General features: G+C 39.3%; 1 protein-coding gene across 1 annotated transcript in view; it reads left to right on the forward strand.

The window, feature by feature from the left end:
* Positions 1-14,213, forward strand: part of ncanb (neurocan b) — a 103,558-nt gene extending 89,345 nt beyond the window's left edge. Inside the window, exons 12-15 of the mRNA XM_040127848.1 lie at positions 2,861-2,943; positions 3,396-3,540; positions 11,906-12,088; positions 13,554-14,213. Of these exons, the coding sequence (XP_039983782.1) occupies positions 2,861-2,943; positions 3,396-3,540; positions 11,906-12,088; positions 13,554-13,690 (548 nt within the window). The 3' untranslated portion in view covers positions 13,691-14,213. The remainder of the gene's footprint in view (positions 1-2,860; positions 2,944-3,395; positions 3,541-11,905; positions 12,089-13,553) is intronic.
* The last annotated feature ends 3,097 nt before the right edge of the window (positions 14,214-17,310 follow it).

Here is a 17,310-nt window from a genome sequence, read left to right on the forward strand (position 1 = left end):
TTCTCTAATGATCTTTTTCTCCACAGCAACAGCAGCTGAGGCATAGCTGTGTATAGTTGTATTTAGAGCCATTCGTCTTGCTAAACTGACACAAAAAGTGTAATTTCTCAAAAGTTAGCCATAGTATGGTTAAATTACCAAGAAGTCTTCTATGTCTCTATGTTAAGGAAAGCTGAGGATCTAAGTTTTGAAAGAAAAGTTTCAAAAGAAAATTTAATGTGATTAAAAAAAAACCTATAAAACTAGCTGCGCTTCCTACTTCACAGCTTTATAACTCGTGAAATATCTGCTGGCTCTCACAGCCACCAATCACGTTTAAACAAGACACCAATTAATTTAAATAATGTCAGTGATTTGGTCTTTATAATCTAACCACCTCTCACTCTGCTGTCTGCCTCCAATCTGTGACACACTGCTTTTACTGGCTGTTGATTTATGTCTGCTCCTCTACTTTATCATGACTATACTTGGTGATGGCACCTCTCGTCTTATGTGTATTCCATAACTCAGTGATAAATGTCTGTCTGGTTCAGCTCTGAATGGCCCTTGACGGGGTTTATTGCAGTCCCCTCTGAAGAACTCCCTCAGGAGCTGAGCCTGTTCAGCCAAATAAATGTGTATCACCAATTGTTGCAATGAAACGCTGCTACAGGCTCTAATGTTAGTGTCTGTGACACAACATTTAATAAACTATCATATTCTTTCTTCGAATGTGATTTGTTGTGAAACCAGTGAAAAATCCTTTCAGTGGGTGCGGTAACTTCATTTGTGTCCAGTGAAGGAATACAAGTATCAGTTTGTTGAAACTGGATGAAATAAGACCAGCTTGAAGATAAAAATTGCACTTCATTTAATTATAATACTTGTTGATTTGTGTGAAAAAGATGTCTCATGCCTTCGGAAAATTTATCTGTTTACATTTACAAAAGTTGACTCATAGCAAGATTCCATTGTTTTAAAAAACGTAAGTATTGGGTGGAGGAGGTTTTCCTGTCAAATAATTTTAAAATTACATTTATTCACAATATTTGATAATAGTATTCATCAAATAGCTTGCTCTGGTTGTCTGAACCATCTGCTATTGATTGTGTTGCCCTTTGTAGCAAAGCCAACCCAGCTGGTATTTCATGTTGTCCTGAATTATTTGCAAATCTTATTTGAATTTCTGGCACAGGAGCGAAGATGGAAACATTGCAATGCTTAGGTTTTAATGCAAGCTTTTTGGGTGCTCTTCACAGACTTAAATATTTGGCCACAGAGAGCAGTTTATCTGTGCCAGGCAGCATTACTATGTTAATATCCACACAGTCTTTCTTTGGTGCCTCATAAACCTTCATCTCCTCAATCTTAGCTTCTCATCCCCTGGCAGCACTCCACAGCCACTTGTGTTGTAATAAGACTACATCACCAGCAGCAGGCAACTGTAATATTGGCTCTACCCTCTGTTTCGGACAGATGCCAGGACAGGGCCATCCATCTAGCGCCCATCTTTCTTTTACACGCACACAGTTACCAAAAAGTGTGTTTAATCGCCTTGAAAATGGACGTCTCCACCCCTGCAATAAGGGGATCAGAGCCATTAGGAAGATTAATGGGCCTGGTAATGATGTTAATCAGATACACCATGATTGAAATTCCATTACATATGCGCATCCACATGCACGCGCCTGTACGACCACACACACAGACGCCCCCACACACACAGATGAGATTAACCCAAAACGCCATTAGTGAAATTTCCTTTCACGCACAAACAAAAATCTCATCACCAGGGCATCAAAGACCGAGACGGTATATCCCTGTTATTGCTCGTGTCTCAGTTCAGGCCAAGGAGGGAAGATCTCAGAGCTGTGTCTGCTGCCGTTCAGCTCTTGGGCTGAGCGTTGAATAACCTAAAGTACAACATGTAATTTTAATGAGCACTCTACCAATTTTATCCCTGAAGGTCAGTTTACAACTCATTGTGAGTACTACTGAACCAATGAAAATTCTGTTGGTTGTATTTTGGGAAGTTTAAGATCCAGCATTTTTGAAGACCCATACTAGGGACTAAAAATCAGGATATCCTAGCCTCTGTTTTTTGACCCTGATTTTAACCCTAACCTCGATTGCATAACCCGTTCTACTTTGTGATTGTTCTTATTGGATGTGTATTAGCACATTTAACCCCTGCTTTCTTTTGTGCTGTATGAATAAAACCAAAATGTGACAAAATGCAATGGAAACAGAGTAAGTGGATTAATCGTGACGCTCACGAAGCATGTGACTTATTCGTCACTCAAGATTTCACTTCACTAAAAGAGGAAAAAACAGCAGCAGACGCAAACATCCGATCTGTGTGGAGCAATAAGGAGACTGTAACCTTCCTCAAATTAATACATGAAACGAACAGATTTCATTTTTCTATCACATTTTCCTCATGGAGGTTTGACTGGTGCTCTTTTAATTATGTCATCATGTTACGCCCTCTTCTTCTTCAGCAATAGTTTTAATGGCAACCGACTGGAGAATTTGCACCACCAACTATTTATGTGCTCAGCTCCAAATATTAATGTAGTGGATTGAAATGCGCATCAACTGTCCTTTTCTTTTGCAAATTTTCTGGATACATCACTCTGTAAAAGGTACTTCTGCAATCTTGAGACTGTGCCTAAAAGCTGTTAATTGTGATGTAAACAAAATTTCTAGATTATAGAAACAATCCTGTACAATCTATTCTTGTATTAGACTGTATTACATTCTCAGGTGGTATAATTTAGACTACCTTATGTCTGTTTTTGTGTGAGTGTGTGTACTGTATGTGCCTTCCTTTCTGTGTAAGTCTGTAATAATTTCTCCCTGTGCATTACCTCTTCCTCAGGTCTGAGCCATGATAACACCTGGATCGGGTTAAATGATCGTACAGTGGAGGACGACTTTCAGTGGACCGACAAGATGGACCTGGTGAGGAACCGGCTGTGGCTGTTTCGTCCGTTGATCCCTGCGGAATTTAAGGCCCTTGAGAAACTATAATAATTAAAAAAAAACAGAGACAAGTTGTATTTTCATTTTCTATTATTACATACAACACAAAGATAACAAAGTCAGAAGAGGAAAACAAAAGAGAAAATTAGGGAAGAAAAATAAATAATGCTCCGCACAGAATTGATTATTGTGAAAAATGTAAACTTGTAAGATCACTAATTACTGTCTGGTTTCAAGAAAATAATGTTTAATTGCAGTTTAAAAAAGAAAGAGTAATAACGGTTTCTTGAATATATTTGTCTAACTGTCTGTGTGTGTGTGTGTGTGTGTGTGTGTGTGTGTGTGTGTGTGTGTGTGTGTGTGTGTGTGTGTGTGTGTGTGTGTTTGTGTTTGTGTGTGTGTTTTGTGTGTGTGTGTGTGTGTGCGTGCAGCAATATGAGAACTGGCGTGAAAACCAGCCAGACAACTTCTTCGCTGGAGGAGAGGACTGTGTGGTTATGATTTCTCATGAGAATGGCAAATGGAACGACGTGCCCTGCAACTACAATCTGCCCTATGTCTGCAAGAAGGGAACAGGTGAGAACAGCGAGGTGGACAGAGGGAGAGGAGAGGAGGAGAGAGAGTGGCATCGAGAATGCCGCCATTTCAACAGGTGATCAAGATGACTGACAGAGAGAAAAGGAGGCAGAGAGTAGCACTAAGTGTTCCTCTTTTTCAGAGGAACACTGAAAAAGAGAAAAAAGCTGCGGGGAGTGAGAGACATGAAATTTAAAGAGTGTGACAGTGAGGAATTGGACAGAATGAGGCGGAGGGAGTAGAGGAAAAAGGGCAAATGAGAAAAACACCTTGCTCTGCTGTCAGTTTGTTAGTCTGGAATCCTATAATTTCTTTAAAGGTGAATCACAAGATAGAAAGGTCATCAAATGTTCCTGAGACTGTGATTTTTTATGTAAAGCAGCTCACAAATGTTGCCGGATCTGTGCGTTGGAAGAGATCAGCACTAAGCTTCCTCAATCACATACTTCAGATTGACAATAATTACTGCTCTCCAGCACTCCTCCTTCCACCCCTCATCATCCTCCAGCTCGACTTTAAAAAGTTCTCCACGTACTTCTCATATGAGGCTCCGTTTCCTCTGCCAAATGTTCTGTTTTAGTAAGGTGAATTAGAGGTAGAGAGTATGTTCCACTTTATGTCCAGGAAATTTAAACTCAGAAAAACGAGATTAGCAAACTTACTGGTTGGTTAAGTTCTTATATACGCTGCTACCTCTGCTTCATGTCGCCTGTTGCAGCTGCCCCTTGTTGGCACAGGAGTTACGCCGCTACATGCTCCTCTGAGAGCCTGTTAGAGCTTATTTTTGCCACACATTTGCATACAGGTCAGACTTATGACCAATGGCAAAAAGACAGACGTATTAATAGCTAAGCGGAGATGAGCAGGCTTTTGTGAGAGGCTGGTTTAAAGAAATACCGGGACACAAGAAGCCACTCGTGACTGCATCCCCCAAACTTTCCCTAGAGCTTAGAAGAGCACAAGCTTTGTGTTTTAGCCGCAGTTCAGGGCCTATATTTATCACACGGCTAAAATTGAAATATTTGACCTAAATAAAAGATTAAAAAAAGATTTGGATATTTGATAGGATGTTACTCTACTTTTTCCTGTAAAATATTGTAAAATATGATTATAGATGAAACTACCCAACAGTATATAAAGTAGTTTATTATTCATACATCAACTCACTATAACATTAAAATAATGCTTAGATGCTTAGATCAATAGTAATAATTAATAATGTATTTTTTGATTTGTAATATATTGTAAAATATAATACAGTGCTATAGATTAAACTACCCAGCAGTATATCAAGTAGTTAGAACTATCTCTGCCTTAACTAGCTACATCATTAAAATGCTGCTTATGTGTTAATTCACAAGTAATAATGATTAAATAATCAAACATATCATCATTTAACACTGACACAGGTCATTCTGCTGGTCAATGACTACTTTTATTTTTCACATTTTGTCTGACTTTGACCACTTCTCTCTGCATGTGGCACATTTTGACACGGAAATAAAATTAGACGAAAATGTTTTGTGCAAAATGTGCACAGGATGATCAAAAAATTACGTTTTAATCTTCCGATATCTCACTGACTTTTGAAACGCAGGCGAGGCGTGACGAAGAGACTGTGCAGAATGGGGTTATTGCATCTCTTCTGCACCCACACATGCTAAGTCATGCACATACATGGCTTTTCTCTCACTAACTCCTACACAAACGCAGGAAAGCACAAGGTTATCCTGAGACAGCTCAATTTCAAAACCTGTTATTGAAGTACTGTCACTGTTTACAAAATTCAAATAATGTACAATAAGAATTTTACACTGATGAAGCGCAGAAGAAATAGTGTATCATCATTATTATTACTATTATTATTTCAATAACAAACTATAATAGCACCGTATGACTACTGTCATAACTACCGTGCTGCATCTAATGAATACTAACAATGTTATCAGGTCGCATAATCTCACAAAGGGCAGGTTGAGCTGAACACATCCGTGGGGTGAATGGCTTCTGCCCAAATTAACTTGCTAGTGTGAGGTATTTCACTTAGCAATAAGGGGATAAAACACACGCATACACACACAGCCAGAACCACAACTTATAACAGTGACTTGATGAGAATGAAGGCTTAAGCACACCTTTATTTTCCTACTTTAGATTCCCGGTGTATTTATAATGTTCAGTATACTCAAGGGTTTTAATGATCAAGCAGCATCAAACTATATGAACCAGTGTGCTGTGGATTATGGTTTCCTTTGTTTCCATTTCAGCCAGTTTCCTGTTATTACCTCCCTATTTATATATTTACAAATCATGAATATATTGGACTTTTCTTTATTTTATAATTTAATTGATATGAGTTCACACAAATAAAATGAATGTTAAAGTCAAACTTATTTAAACTTCATTTCGCTCAGAATGAGAGGGTAACAGTATCTTCTGCGTAAAAAATCTGCTATAAGTGAAATAAATATCCAAGAAAGCAACACAAAGAGTAAAATGTTCAAGTATTACTAAACAAATGTAACTTTATCTTAGTCTTTTCTAGAAACATTTGTAACTAACATTATAATTGCAACATTAGTGAGTAGTGGGTAAAAACAGAGTAGGAATTAACTTAATTTTAACATTAAACATTTGTCAGTTAATGTGCTGTGTCAGTTTAGCTTGTATATCCCTATTTAGTGTTTGTCAATGAAATAACCATTATGTCTTTATCCTGAGTGGGAAGGAGTTAAAAAAATACTGGATAATATGTTAATTTATGTACAGTATATGTTTTGGAGGCAATGTGAATTTAGTTGATTATATAGAGCTAACATAAATGTCAGTTTCTCCAACATCACCTGCACGTTATGTAACATCAACCAGGTTGTTGTTGCTTGATAAATATGTCTTATTTGTCGATTTTAAACAAGGAGCTTGTTTTACTCCTAAACGGACTCTTTAGCACTTGAAGGATTCTGATAAATATGGGATTATCCAAAAACTGCCACCTCGATCTGGACATGGAGGTTGACGGTGGATATTAGTCAGCTAATAATCAGCTAATTTATATCTTTGCTGGGTAGGTTTAAAGTATATATTTTGGGGTAATTTTAAGATCGAGAATTTAAAGATCCTCGACCACACTTGAACTAGGAACATTGCAGTTCATGGTCGGCATCTTAATCCCTAAACTACGGGGTTGCCCCTACTGAGTGTGTTTAATCTAAATTCCTTTTTAGAACTAAATAGAATAGCTTCCTTTATCATCCGTCTTCATCCCTAAATATTGGATGAGCCTGAATGTAACCATATAGTTTGTCATCAGGGGCCGCAAGTGTAGAGAACGTACTTCTAAAGCCTCGGGTGACAAGCACGTCTCCTGAAACATCCTGTTCTATTCTTGTATGACAGGAAAGGTATTTCCCTCACAAGCAAGGTGTTGCACCACCCCTGATGCGCACTGTCGCAAGTCCCCAGCATCCTGCCCATCTCTGACCTTAATCAGTCGGTTACAATTACCAGCATCTTTGCACCCCCCGCTTCCCCATCAGCTTCTTTTTCACTCTAACTAACCCCATGTAATGTCTTGTCTTATCAGTGGAGTTTGTCAGCTCCATGCTGCGTATTCTCCGCCTGATTTCTAATGCTCACAGCTCATGGGATCTCTTTGGTCTGCTCATCAGTGGCCCCTGGGACTGATGAGGGGATAGCAGCAGCATGTGGACACCTTAATCAGTCATACTGGGGCCAGTCACGGTGACCTGACGTGCAGATGGTTATGATATTTTTTTCATAATACTGAAAAGGGATGAGACTCGCATGTGATGAGATGTTGGCCAGATCTCAAGGAAAGAGATCCAGACTCATCATGCATGCTATTTGTACAGACCACTCACAACAGCATCCAATCATCAATCAAACACATTTTGAATCCTGTTAAACCTGCTGATTTGGCCTCAACCCTGATTTTCTACCTTTTTTTTTTTTTTTTGAAACTGCCAAAAAATCTTTTGATTGAGCTACCTAGCCATATAAATATCTGTGTAAAGTTGTAAAAAAAAAAAAGTTGACAGGTTTCCTCCAAGTGAGGCACTGTGTTGCTGTGGTTTTATCTTCTGTTGTAGTAATATTTTCACATCATTAAAACTTGGCCTACAGGCCAATCAGACTACAGAATTTTCCCCAATAAGAATATATATAGTGAACTTTATGACCTGGAATGACTTTCATATAGATGAGCAAAACATTTTGTAGGATTAAATACAGGTGTTTCAACATTCGGAGGGAGTATCTGATTGCTGGATGAACATTGTGTAAGGAAGGTGAGGAACAAGTTAGATTAAATAGAAAACAGCAGCACGGATTGAGTTTTACATTTACATTTGGATTATAGTGAGCAGAGAATCATGTAGTGGTCTGCCTCTGAGCTCTTCCAGCATGGATGGGAGGGAATTTACCAACCACAGGACACGTAAGTATTACGAAATTATTCCACGATTTTGATGGATTATTATGTACAGAGAAAGGAAATCTAATTTTGCATGACATTTTCAGTGCGCTCTCAGAGTGCTTTGGGAAATGATAGGCTGTTGTCAATGCCTTTAGCAGTTGATGTGTCCATTGGTGTGTAACATAATCATTGTGGGATACACATAACCCTGCCATTTCCGAAGTGTATTTTCTACACAAAGGGGAAGAGCTATTTTCTGTATGACTTACCCAGCCAGCTAGGGCACATGTTTGGAGTTGTGTGTGTGCACATAGAGCTGTGTGTTAGTGTACTACACAAGCTACTCAAAAAGGGACTCGGGACACAAGGGAAGGAGGGTATATGTATGTTTGTGCTGAAAAACCACACATATTTCCTGTATAATAATAATAATAATCCTTATTTTGATTAGTCTGTTAGTGCTGATTATGAATCTGGCCAGTCAGAGAGTCGAGGGAAGGTGAGGAGAAGATGGAGGCCCTCTTGAGCAACCACATAATGCCCACATAACATTATCATGTTGTAGACATTGCTGCTGCAGAGAGTTACATTCTCCACAGGGAGGTGAGTGCAGGGGCACAGCTCAGCAGCTGACGGACAAACTGTACATCTTTTTCGGCTGAAATTTTTATTCATTGCACTGATGGAATTTTTAACTTGTCTGTGCGTAAGGTATGTTGCTGTAGCCGGCGACAGTTAGCTTAGCTTAGCATAAAGATTGGTAGCAAGGAGAAACAGCAATGACAATTTCAATTGTCTGCTGTGAAAAAGTCCTGATGGTTTGCTTTGATTCAAATAAGGTTCGAAGAAATCTTACATCTGATATTGTCTTTGTCTGTATTCATTTTCTTTATATTAATAGTATTTAATTCTCTTTGTTTACTGCTTTTTTGAGTGATGCCACTTGTTAGTTAATGTGCTGTGGGGATGTACAGCACATGATAAAGTAAAAAATGACCAGTAAAATGAAAAATACAAGCGAAGGTATGGACACACTGTGGTTTGTAGCTGCTTTTTAAGCCATGTAGTATTTCTGCACTGCATGGTATAAAATAGTCTAAAACACCACCATTGTCTGCCTTCCTATCTGTCCGTCGGTCTGAGCAGCGGTCACTGGCACTTTAGCAAACACACACACACACACACACACACACGCACACAACTGCTGCAGTTTGTTTTTATTTAATAAACAAGACAACATTTGTCTGCACCTACTCTGTCCATGTGAGACGCACTCCCAGTAGTGTTTCTGTGAGTAGTGTGTCTAACGTGATTGCCAAGTAGGTGTGTGGATACTTTGAGTCCATGGAAAAGTGCTGAGAGGAACCAACATCTAACTGTCTGCAGCTCTCCCTGTGCTTTTAACTCACAGTAACTACCCCCTGCCACACAGACACAGGCACACAGAGAAAGAAAATACTTCTCCAAACATGTTGTTTTCAAGTATACAGCTAGAGCGTGCATAGAGTATGTAACCTGCATGGAGGAGTAACATCCCGTAGCTTCAAATAAAACTAAATTAGCTGCTAGAAATTATAGCACCTATGTTATTACTCAAAGTGACATACAAAGTAGATTCCTTACTATAGATTTAGATCCTTTTTCTTTTCTTTTTTTTTGCTTCTGGACAGTTGGATCATCTCTTCTTTTAAGCTTCCTCTCTTCTTTTCTCTACTTTGGTATCTATATCTCCAACTCACACCAACCGCTCAATCCTTCCATTTTATTTTCTTTACTTCTCCCTTGTTTTGTTCATCAAAGTTGTTGTCCAGACACTTTTGATGAGTGTCTTTTCTTAATATTTGTGTAAGTCTCACGCTGTGTGTGTGTGTGTGTGTGTGTGTGTGTGTGTGTGTGTGTGTGTGTGTGTGTGTGTGTGTGTGTGTGTGGCTAATGCTAGTGGGTCTCAGCTTTGCCACCACTCAATTAGCCGTCTTACCTACTCCAGCAATATCTGGTCAGGTATTAACAGTGGATGATGGCTCTTAAAAGCAGTATCACCTGATTTCTACTTTGCCACTTGGGGTCAGCGTGACAGGCTGCAAAGACAATACTGATATTATCATATACAGTTCATATGGCAAATGTTTAGCAAAAATTGCCTATTTACAGAACCATCAGACAGAGAGGAACGTTAGCATTCAATCTGCAGTCGTTTTTATGGCCGCCCAATGAATGCGAGTCCAATAATCCCCCCCCCTTTTAGCTCCATTTTTGTCTCCATGAACTCCTGAGGGAAATATCTGGCTTAGCCTCAGTAGCACTTTTTCTGACTTAAAGCGTCAAAAAAAATCACGGCTCCATTAGTTTTTTCTGAGTTTAGTGGCATTTTCTTTAATCCCTGCTTCAGTACACTCAGACCTTGTTTGCCCCCAACGTGAGAAATCATTCATCGGTGTTCATAGGTGAGGGCTAATGGAAAACTACCTTTTAGCCCTCCATTTGTGTCGAGTTAGGCGTCGTCCCTAGTGAGGAGGGAAGTTCTCATTGCCCCTTCCTTCCACAACACATTAAACTGTAAATGTGGCATTAAACCTTTCATCAGAGAGGTAATAGGACAAGGACAAGGAAATTAAGAGGGACTGTAAACATTTTCTGATGCCAACTGCATTTAGCACTGAAGTGTGAAAATCACATTCAGGAATGGAATCAATGGTAGTTTTTGGCAAAATAGGTACCTTTGAGAGGGGCAGCATGAACGTTTTTCCCATTCAAACAAGATTCCACAACTTTTAACCCTTGTACAAGTCAGAATTGATAGTTGGGTATGGTGATGGAAACGTGTAATCGTAATCAGAGGCTACCTTTACATTGGACGTCCTAACTATTAAAATCATAGTGGATAGTTTGGTGTGTTAATCAATGTGAATATTTTCTCATAAAGAATCGCTCATTTTGGTTGCTGCTAATTGCACATGACCAGAAGCATAAAAATGTGGATTGAAACTAAAGTTTAATAAACCTCTCTCACATCAGACATTTTAACCTGTCAAACACAAGTGTAGCTAATAACTAAATTAGTAGCTGCGTTGCATTGCGATAATTGCTAGAACAAAGCAACCATCATCATTATCAATTCTCCTTTTCTTTTCCTGCTATGACAAGTCAAAATGTCTGCTGTGAAATAAAGGGTTTGTGATTCTAAATAATTTTGTAACACTTAAAAAAAAAACCTAGAGTGCCTTGATGCTTGCAAGGCTATCAAGGTTCAGGTTAGCATAATTTATTCAGAAACCATAACAACATGTATGGACAGACCTTCGACAGGAAAGAAAAGAAAAACTGAAAAACCGATCAAATTAAATACAGAGACTAGAGGAAATATACATGAAAAGTAACATGCAGTCCATCTTCTTCAACGAGGAAATTTCAGGGGGAGGTATTTTTTTTTACCTCCCCCTTACAGGGGAGGTAAAAAAAATCTGCCAAGTGTCTGAAGTGCTGCCCTGAGGCTTGTCCGTTGTGTCAGTCTTCTCTCCATCTCAGCTTGTGTAAACATTTTTCCGATTCTGCCTCAACTCTTAAAGTGTCTAAAACAGTGTGTTACTTTGACAGCTGCCCACTCACTCGCAGACTTGGACAGATGGGTTGTCCTGCAGACATTAAATCCACATTTTGATGTGTGCACTGTGACTGGTTTTCTAAGATAAGTTTTAGCCTAGATATTGTCCTGCAGCATATGTGTCCTTAAAGTCAGGATACACACTGAATGTACAAAACATTAGCGACATTGAAATGTATTAATGAAGCACGCTGATAAGGTGAATCCAGGTAAAAAGTCATTATCATGTATGGACTTCCTTTATTAAAAATATAATAATCACGGGAGGACATGTAAATAAACAGCAGTAGACAACCTGATTAATATTCTGTATTTCTCTGCCCCTACAGTGCTTTGCGGAGCCCCTCCCTCTGTGGATAATGCTTTTCTGATTGGACGGAAACGTTCCCACTATGACATCCACTCCGTAGTTCGCTACCAGTGTGCCGACGGCTTCCTGCAACGCCATGTGCCCACTGCTAAGTGTCGTGCCAATGGCAAGTGGGACCGGCCTAAAATCATCTGCATAAAATGTGAGTTTTACAAGACAGGATTTTCACAGAGCAGGATGGCAGACAACAAGGCTTAAAGCAGTATTTCCATTTGTTAGGTCATTTTCACATTTACATTTTTCTTATTTTTAGCATGCACACCACCTTAGGTCCGCAAAACCGAACCTCCTACATTAACTGCCCTCGGGAGGTGCTGTCACCATGTGCATTCAGGCTTCCCATTCCTGCTCTCATTATTAATAATTGCAAGCAAAAAGATAACAGTGGTTGCAGACTGAATTAAATCCCCTGGGCTTACTTAGAAGTGGTAGGGTCTCCTTTGAAGTGCTTCATGCTTGAGGTGGGATTTTATTTATTTATATATTTATTTTTTAAACTTTTTCAGACTTTTTTTTTTTTTGCAATGTGTTGACCATCAATGGAATACAAAGGCTTTGTGCTGAAAACTAAAAATGAAATATGATTTTTATACCACATATCATATGTGGATAAGAGCTTTTGAGCACATGGAATAAAACACTGCAGCAAATATTCCTGTATCTGCTCAGAGAGTTTTTTAGATGGAGTGAAAGGATGATATTACAGAGTCATTGCAGAAGCTGCCTCATATTTTAGTGTAGCATCTAAAATCTGCAATAACATTATTTTATTATGCAACTGTCATACACCTTATCTCCTTCGAGCCTTAAACTAAACTTAAAATAAATGTTTTTTCCCAAAATGATTTGAAAGGACTCACTCTTACTATGGAACAATAGAAAGAATAGATGTCATAACTTTTCAGCATATTTTTTTTTCTCTTCAGAGATATGAAGGAGTGGTGTGTGTGTATATATATATATATATATATATATATATATATAAATTCATTCAACAAACCAAGCCTTGTATTTTCATTTCACTCTGCTCACAATGTGACAGTAATGATGAAATACATGAAATAATATAGCTTCTGTTCAAAGTGATAAAAATTCCTTTGCTTATGACTCTGTATCTTTGGACAGAGTTGTTTTTATGGCCCAGTTATAGTGTTGTTATCATTCACTGCAGACGACATTTCTTTGTTGGCAAAATCCAGAAAGGGACAGAACAACCTCTTTTGGCAGAACACCCTAGGAACGAGTTTACGTTGAGTGGGTAGCTAGCTCAGTGTGCTCTTGCTGAGGGCGCCCAGTCGACTAAACATGCGATAAAACAGATTCCCTCACTGTGGTGGAAACAGTTAAACTATCTACAGAGAAGTTGTGGCTTTGACCTTCCTGCTTTGTGATCCTTTTTCTCTCACATCTTACCTGGTTTAACCTTCCTCCAGCTACAGTATCTGTCTAAATGCCTCTGATTCTTGTAAGTTAATCATCTCCCTATTACATCATCATTTTCGATCCCACCTTTCTTCCTTTTCCAGGTCTGACTTATGTCTTTAATAAATTGTCTGCTCTTTCTTATGTTTCAATTTGTCTTCCTTACAATCTGTTTGCTCCGCCAGCCCGGCGAGCCCACCGTTACCGGCGCCACCACCACAAGGGCAGGAGGGAGCGCAGGAAGCACAAGAGGCATGGCCACAGAGAGGGAGGCCACCATGGAGGAGAGCTGGGCCAGGGTCACCACCACGCGCACTTCTGAACCAAAAAAATAAACATCCCCTTTCCTTTTCTCCTCTGCTACCAACTGCAGTTTGCCTGTCTCCCTGTCGCCCACATTTCCCTAAACACTACATCAGAACCTCACAGCCCAAAACTCTCTACCCAAGCCCCTGTCCCTCCCTGCAACCTCCTGCCATGCCCTTAGCTCCACCCCTGGCTCTCTGAGTCAGCCTGTATCATAGTCAATTCTGAGGCCTGCCAAAGTGCTGCCAGGCATCACTGGGACAATAACAAATCCCTTTGTACTCTTTTTACTTTCCGTTCTCTGTTTTACTTTCTTGTCTTAAGCTGTCCGTCTCTCACTCACCCTCCCACGTGACCCAGTTATTCTCCCTCCAAGCTCAACAATGGCCTGAAACATGGGGCTATGCTGGCCTGTTTTTGAAAAAAAAAAAAAAAAAACCTTTGAGATCCACACCCAACAATCTTCAGAGAAAAGTGGTTTAGTACAAACTGTGAATAGGGACAACATTGCTGAAATTGCCGTATTAAAATCATACGAGTCAAGGAAGATATGTTGTTGACTTGAGCCTTTTGTCTGTTGAACACACATTATTTTTTACAAATAGTGTTTATTTCTTGATTCTGCTGCTTTTGGTTTGCTCTTTGTAAGACATTGTACTTGACTTAAAGCAACATGGAGTTATTCTGAAACAGATTTAATTGATTTTCTTTGAATCATGAGCAGTTGTAATTGAATTATTTGATTGTTAGCATCATATCTCCTTGTCAGTGTATGACAGTTACTTTAGATCAGATGCTAAACTCCCAGAGGAAAATGGAAAAACACATCATGTCTCAATTCAGTTTCATCACGTCACATTACACTTCAGTCACTTTTCAGAAGTGTCTCAAACTGCTCTTTTTTGTGTCATCCATCCACACCTGTTGTTGTCAAAGGGTTAATCTAAACGTTTGATGCCAGTTTGTCTCGGCTCAGCTCAGCATTCCCATATTTGCTTTGCCTTTGTCATCATTTGTGCTGCTGTAGGAGTGTGTGCTGTGAATTAATCAAGGTGATGCATCAGAGTGAAGTTCCTCTCACTCATCTGTTTCTTCTTTTGTGTTTCTCCTTTAAGTTTACTTCTTTGCTGTCAGCCAAGCATGAGAGATACAGAGTGAGGCAGAGCAGGTTATCCATCCAGATCCAGTAAGCCTCCTCGTATAAGTAAAAAAAATCTAAAAATTTTATGTTCAGCTTCTTAAAACCTTTTCTTGAACAAAATAGAATCTGCAGTCAGTTTGAGTCATTTCTTGCCCTTTTTTAAGTGCATTTTCTGCTGTGTCAGGAATTTTATCTCTGTGTCATTACATTGAAACAGGGCAGAATAAGGCAAATCACTGCATTAAGTTCAGGATGTTAAGGTACTGTTCTTGAAGAGACCCTCCTCACCAGGGAACAACTTGCATTGGTCTTTTCTTAAATAACTAAAAATTACCTTTTGTTTACATTTTTCAGACAAGGTACCTCATGCGGTTGTGCTTATAATGACTTCACTGTCTTTAACCAGGTATTTTTATTTGCTTCAATCTAACCATACTTAAACTATACTGTATTTTCCATGGCCACAATCTTTCCCAACCTTAACCAAGTAGCTTGGTGCATCTTCGACAAACTGATCGGGACAGAGGCTCTGCAAAATATCAAAAGTGGTCGTTTTGGATTGCACTGACAGAGTACCTATTTGTTGTTCATGTATGAGGACATGTTGTTCTTGAAACAAGCTTAAAACCTGTATAGTAATCTCAACCCAAAGGTAGCTTATTCCTTACTTGTTAAAGAAAAAAAAAATTAAAACATGTTAGCTAACATCCAGCAGATATGGAGCAACATTAGCATTCACTTGGAGTCCAACATTATCTCTTCTTTTAGTTCAGTTTCAGTCTCCACCAACCCCTGAGTTAAATGTCCTGCTCTTGAGCATCTACTTTGTCTGTCTGGTAAATGGCATTTGGTAGGTTAGTCAGACAATTTTTTGCTGAAAACAACTACTTGCTCAGAATAACAGAGCAGTTAGACTGAATTAAACATTAAGGTTGCGGTCCATGAAACCAAAACAATGAGATGAAAAAGGCTAAAACATTTCATTGAGTTGGGGGGACCTGCAGCAATTGGTGAAAATTTTTGTGGGGTTTGTCACTACGGGCATTGCTTTTTACATTACATATCTTCATTTGATCTATTGTAAACATACCATTATTGACTGGAGCAGCTTTAAATATTTGATTAAATGACTTAAGGTGGAGATTGTTTGCAGTGCACAGTGCTCTTCCCATATAACCAACCCTCTAAACCAGGATGGGTTGGACATGACAGCTAGCAGAGACTAATGCTTATGAATGTTGGTTCATGAATCAAAGGTGTGCCCACAGGGTATGAGGATGAATATAAGTCAGAGGAGACGGAGATGTTGCAATCTCAGTGTGTGTTTCTGTTAGCTCTGCCTGTGTGTGTGTTTATGATTGAGGATGTTGACAGTAGCTGGCGTCCCAGAGGATGGTGATAGAGAGGGTCAGCGGAGATTAAGGCTTCCCCATTTCTGGGGGAGAGCCATTCTCACAGCGCTCACAGCTGTTCACACCCATGCTCACTCCTGCCGCGTGTCCCGCTGTAAAGGGGGAATGAGATGGATAGAACAAACACTTTGCTGCCTTTTCCTTCTAATTTACTGCCGAGGTGTTTTTTAAAACTAGTACTTGAGGTTGGACCTCTTGGATTATGTCCCAAACACTGACTCTGCCACTTCTGTCCTTCATGTTTCTCCATATGGTTCTGCTTTTTTATTCACCACCTCTTTAAGCACTTTTCATTTGTCTTCTTCACTGGATTTTCTTTTTACAAAGTCTGTCTTTTTACAACAGAAAAATAGTGGAGGAAAAGCACAACTAAATTTAGTTTAACCAGCTCTTCATTGGTGAAAGAATAAACACCAGTTTCAGGAGCCTTTCAAACATCTTATAAAAAGAACACCAAAGCAGGATTGCGTTATATAAAGCCACGTGAGGTAAGAAAATAAATCCTGTGCACATTAATTCTCTGCCTTTGTTTGTCTCTTCTCACCTTGGCAATGACAACACTCCTCTGCACGGAGAGGAGTAGTGAACCTACACCTCTGTATCAGCTTAATTAATCTACCGCATGCCTAATTAACAAGTTGCATTATCTTCAGAACCACAGAGCTGCGATGACAAGGGAAGGGTTAGGTTGACGGACAGCCAGTGGAAGGTTTAGCGAGACGGACTGGAGGCCCAGAACCTTCACAGCCATCAAACCCCTGTCGTTTCATAGATGGCAGACTGCTGGGTGGATGAATGAAAGGGCACATAGAAGCCCTTCTCACAGTAATTCAAATTTGAGTTGATGCCCAGAGACAGTGTAATTACAGTTGTGTAAAGTTTCAGCTGTATCACAAGAGTTGAAAACCTTTTTAATGATGATGTGAGGAAGCGATAAGGAACTAAATTCGGGCTAGAGAACAGTATGAGGAGACAAATTTGAACTTAATCTACTTTTGTGTCCTGTGTTGTTTGTTTTTTTCACCTCTGCAGAGATTATTACGTCTACCCCAAAAAAAAAACACATTTATGAAAATCATCCAT

The sequence above is a fragment of the Xiphias gladius genome, chromosome 6 (assembly GCF_016859285.1).
Source record: "Xiphias gladius isolate SHS-SW01 ecotype Sanya breed wild chromosome 6, ASM1685928v1, whole genome shotgun sequence".
In the NCBI taxonomy this organism is placed as follows: domain Eukaryota; kingdom Metazoa; phylum Chordata; class Actinopteri; order Istiophoriformes; family Xiphiidae; genus Xiphias; species Xiphias gladius.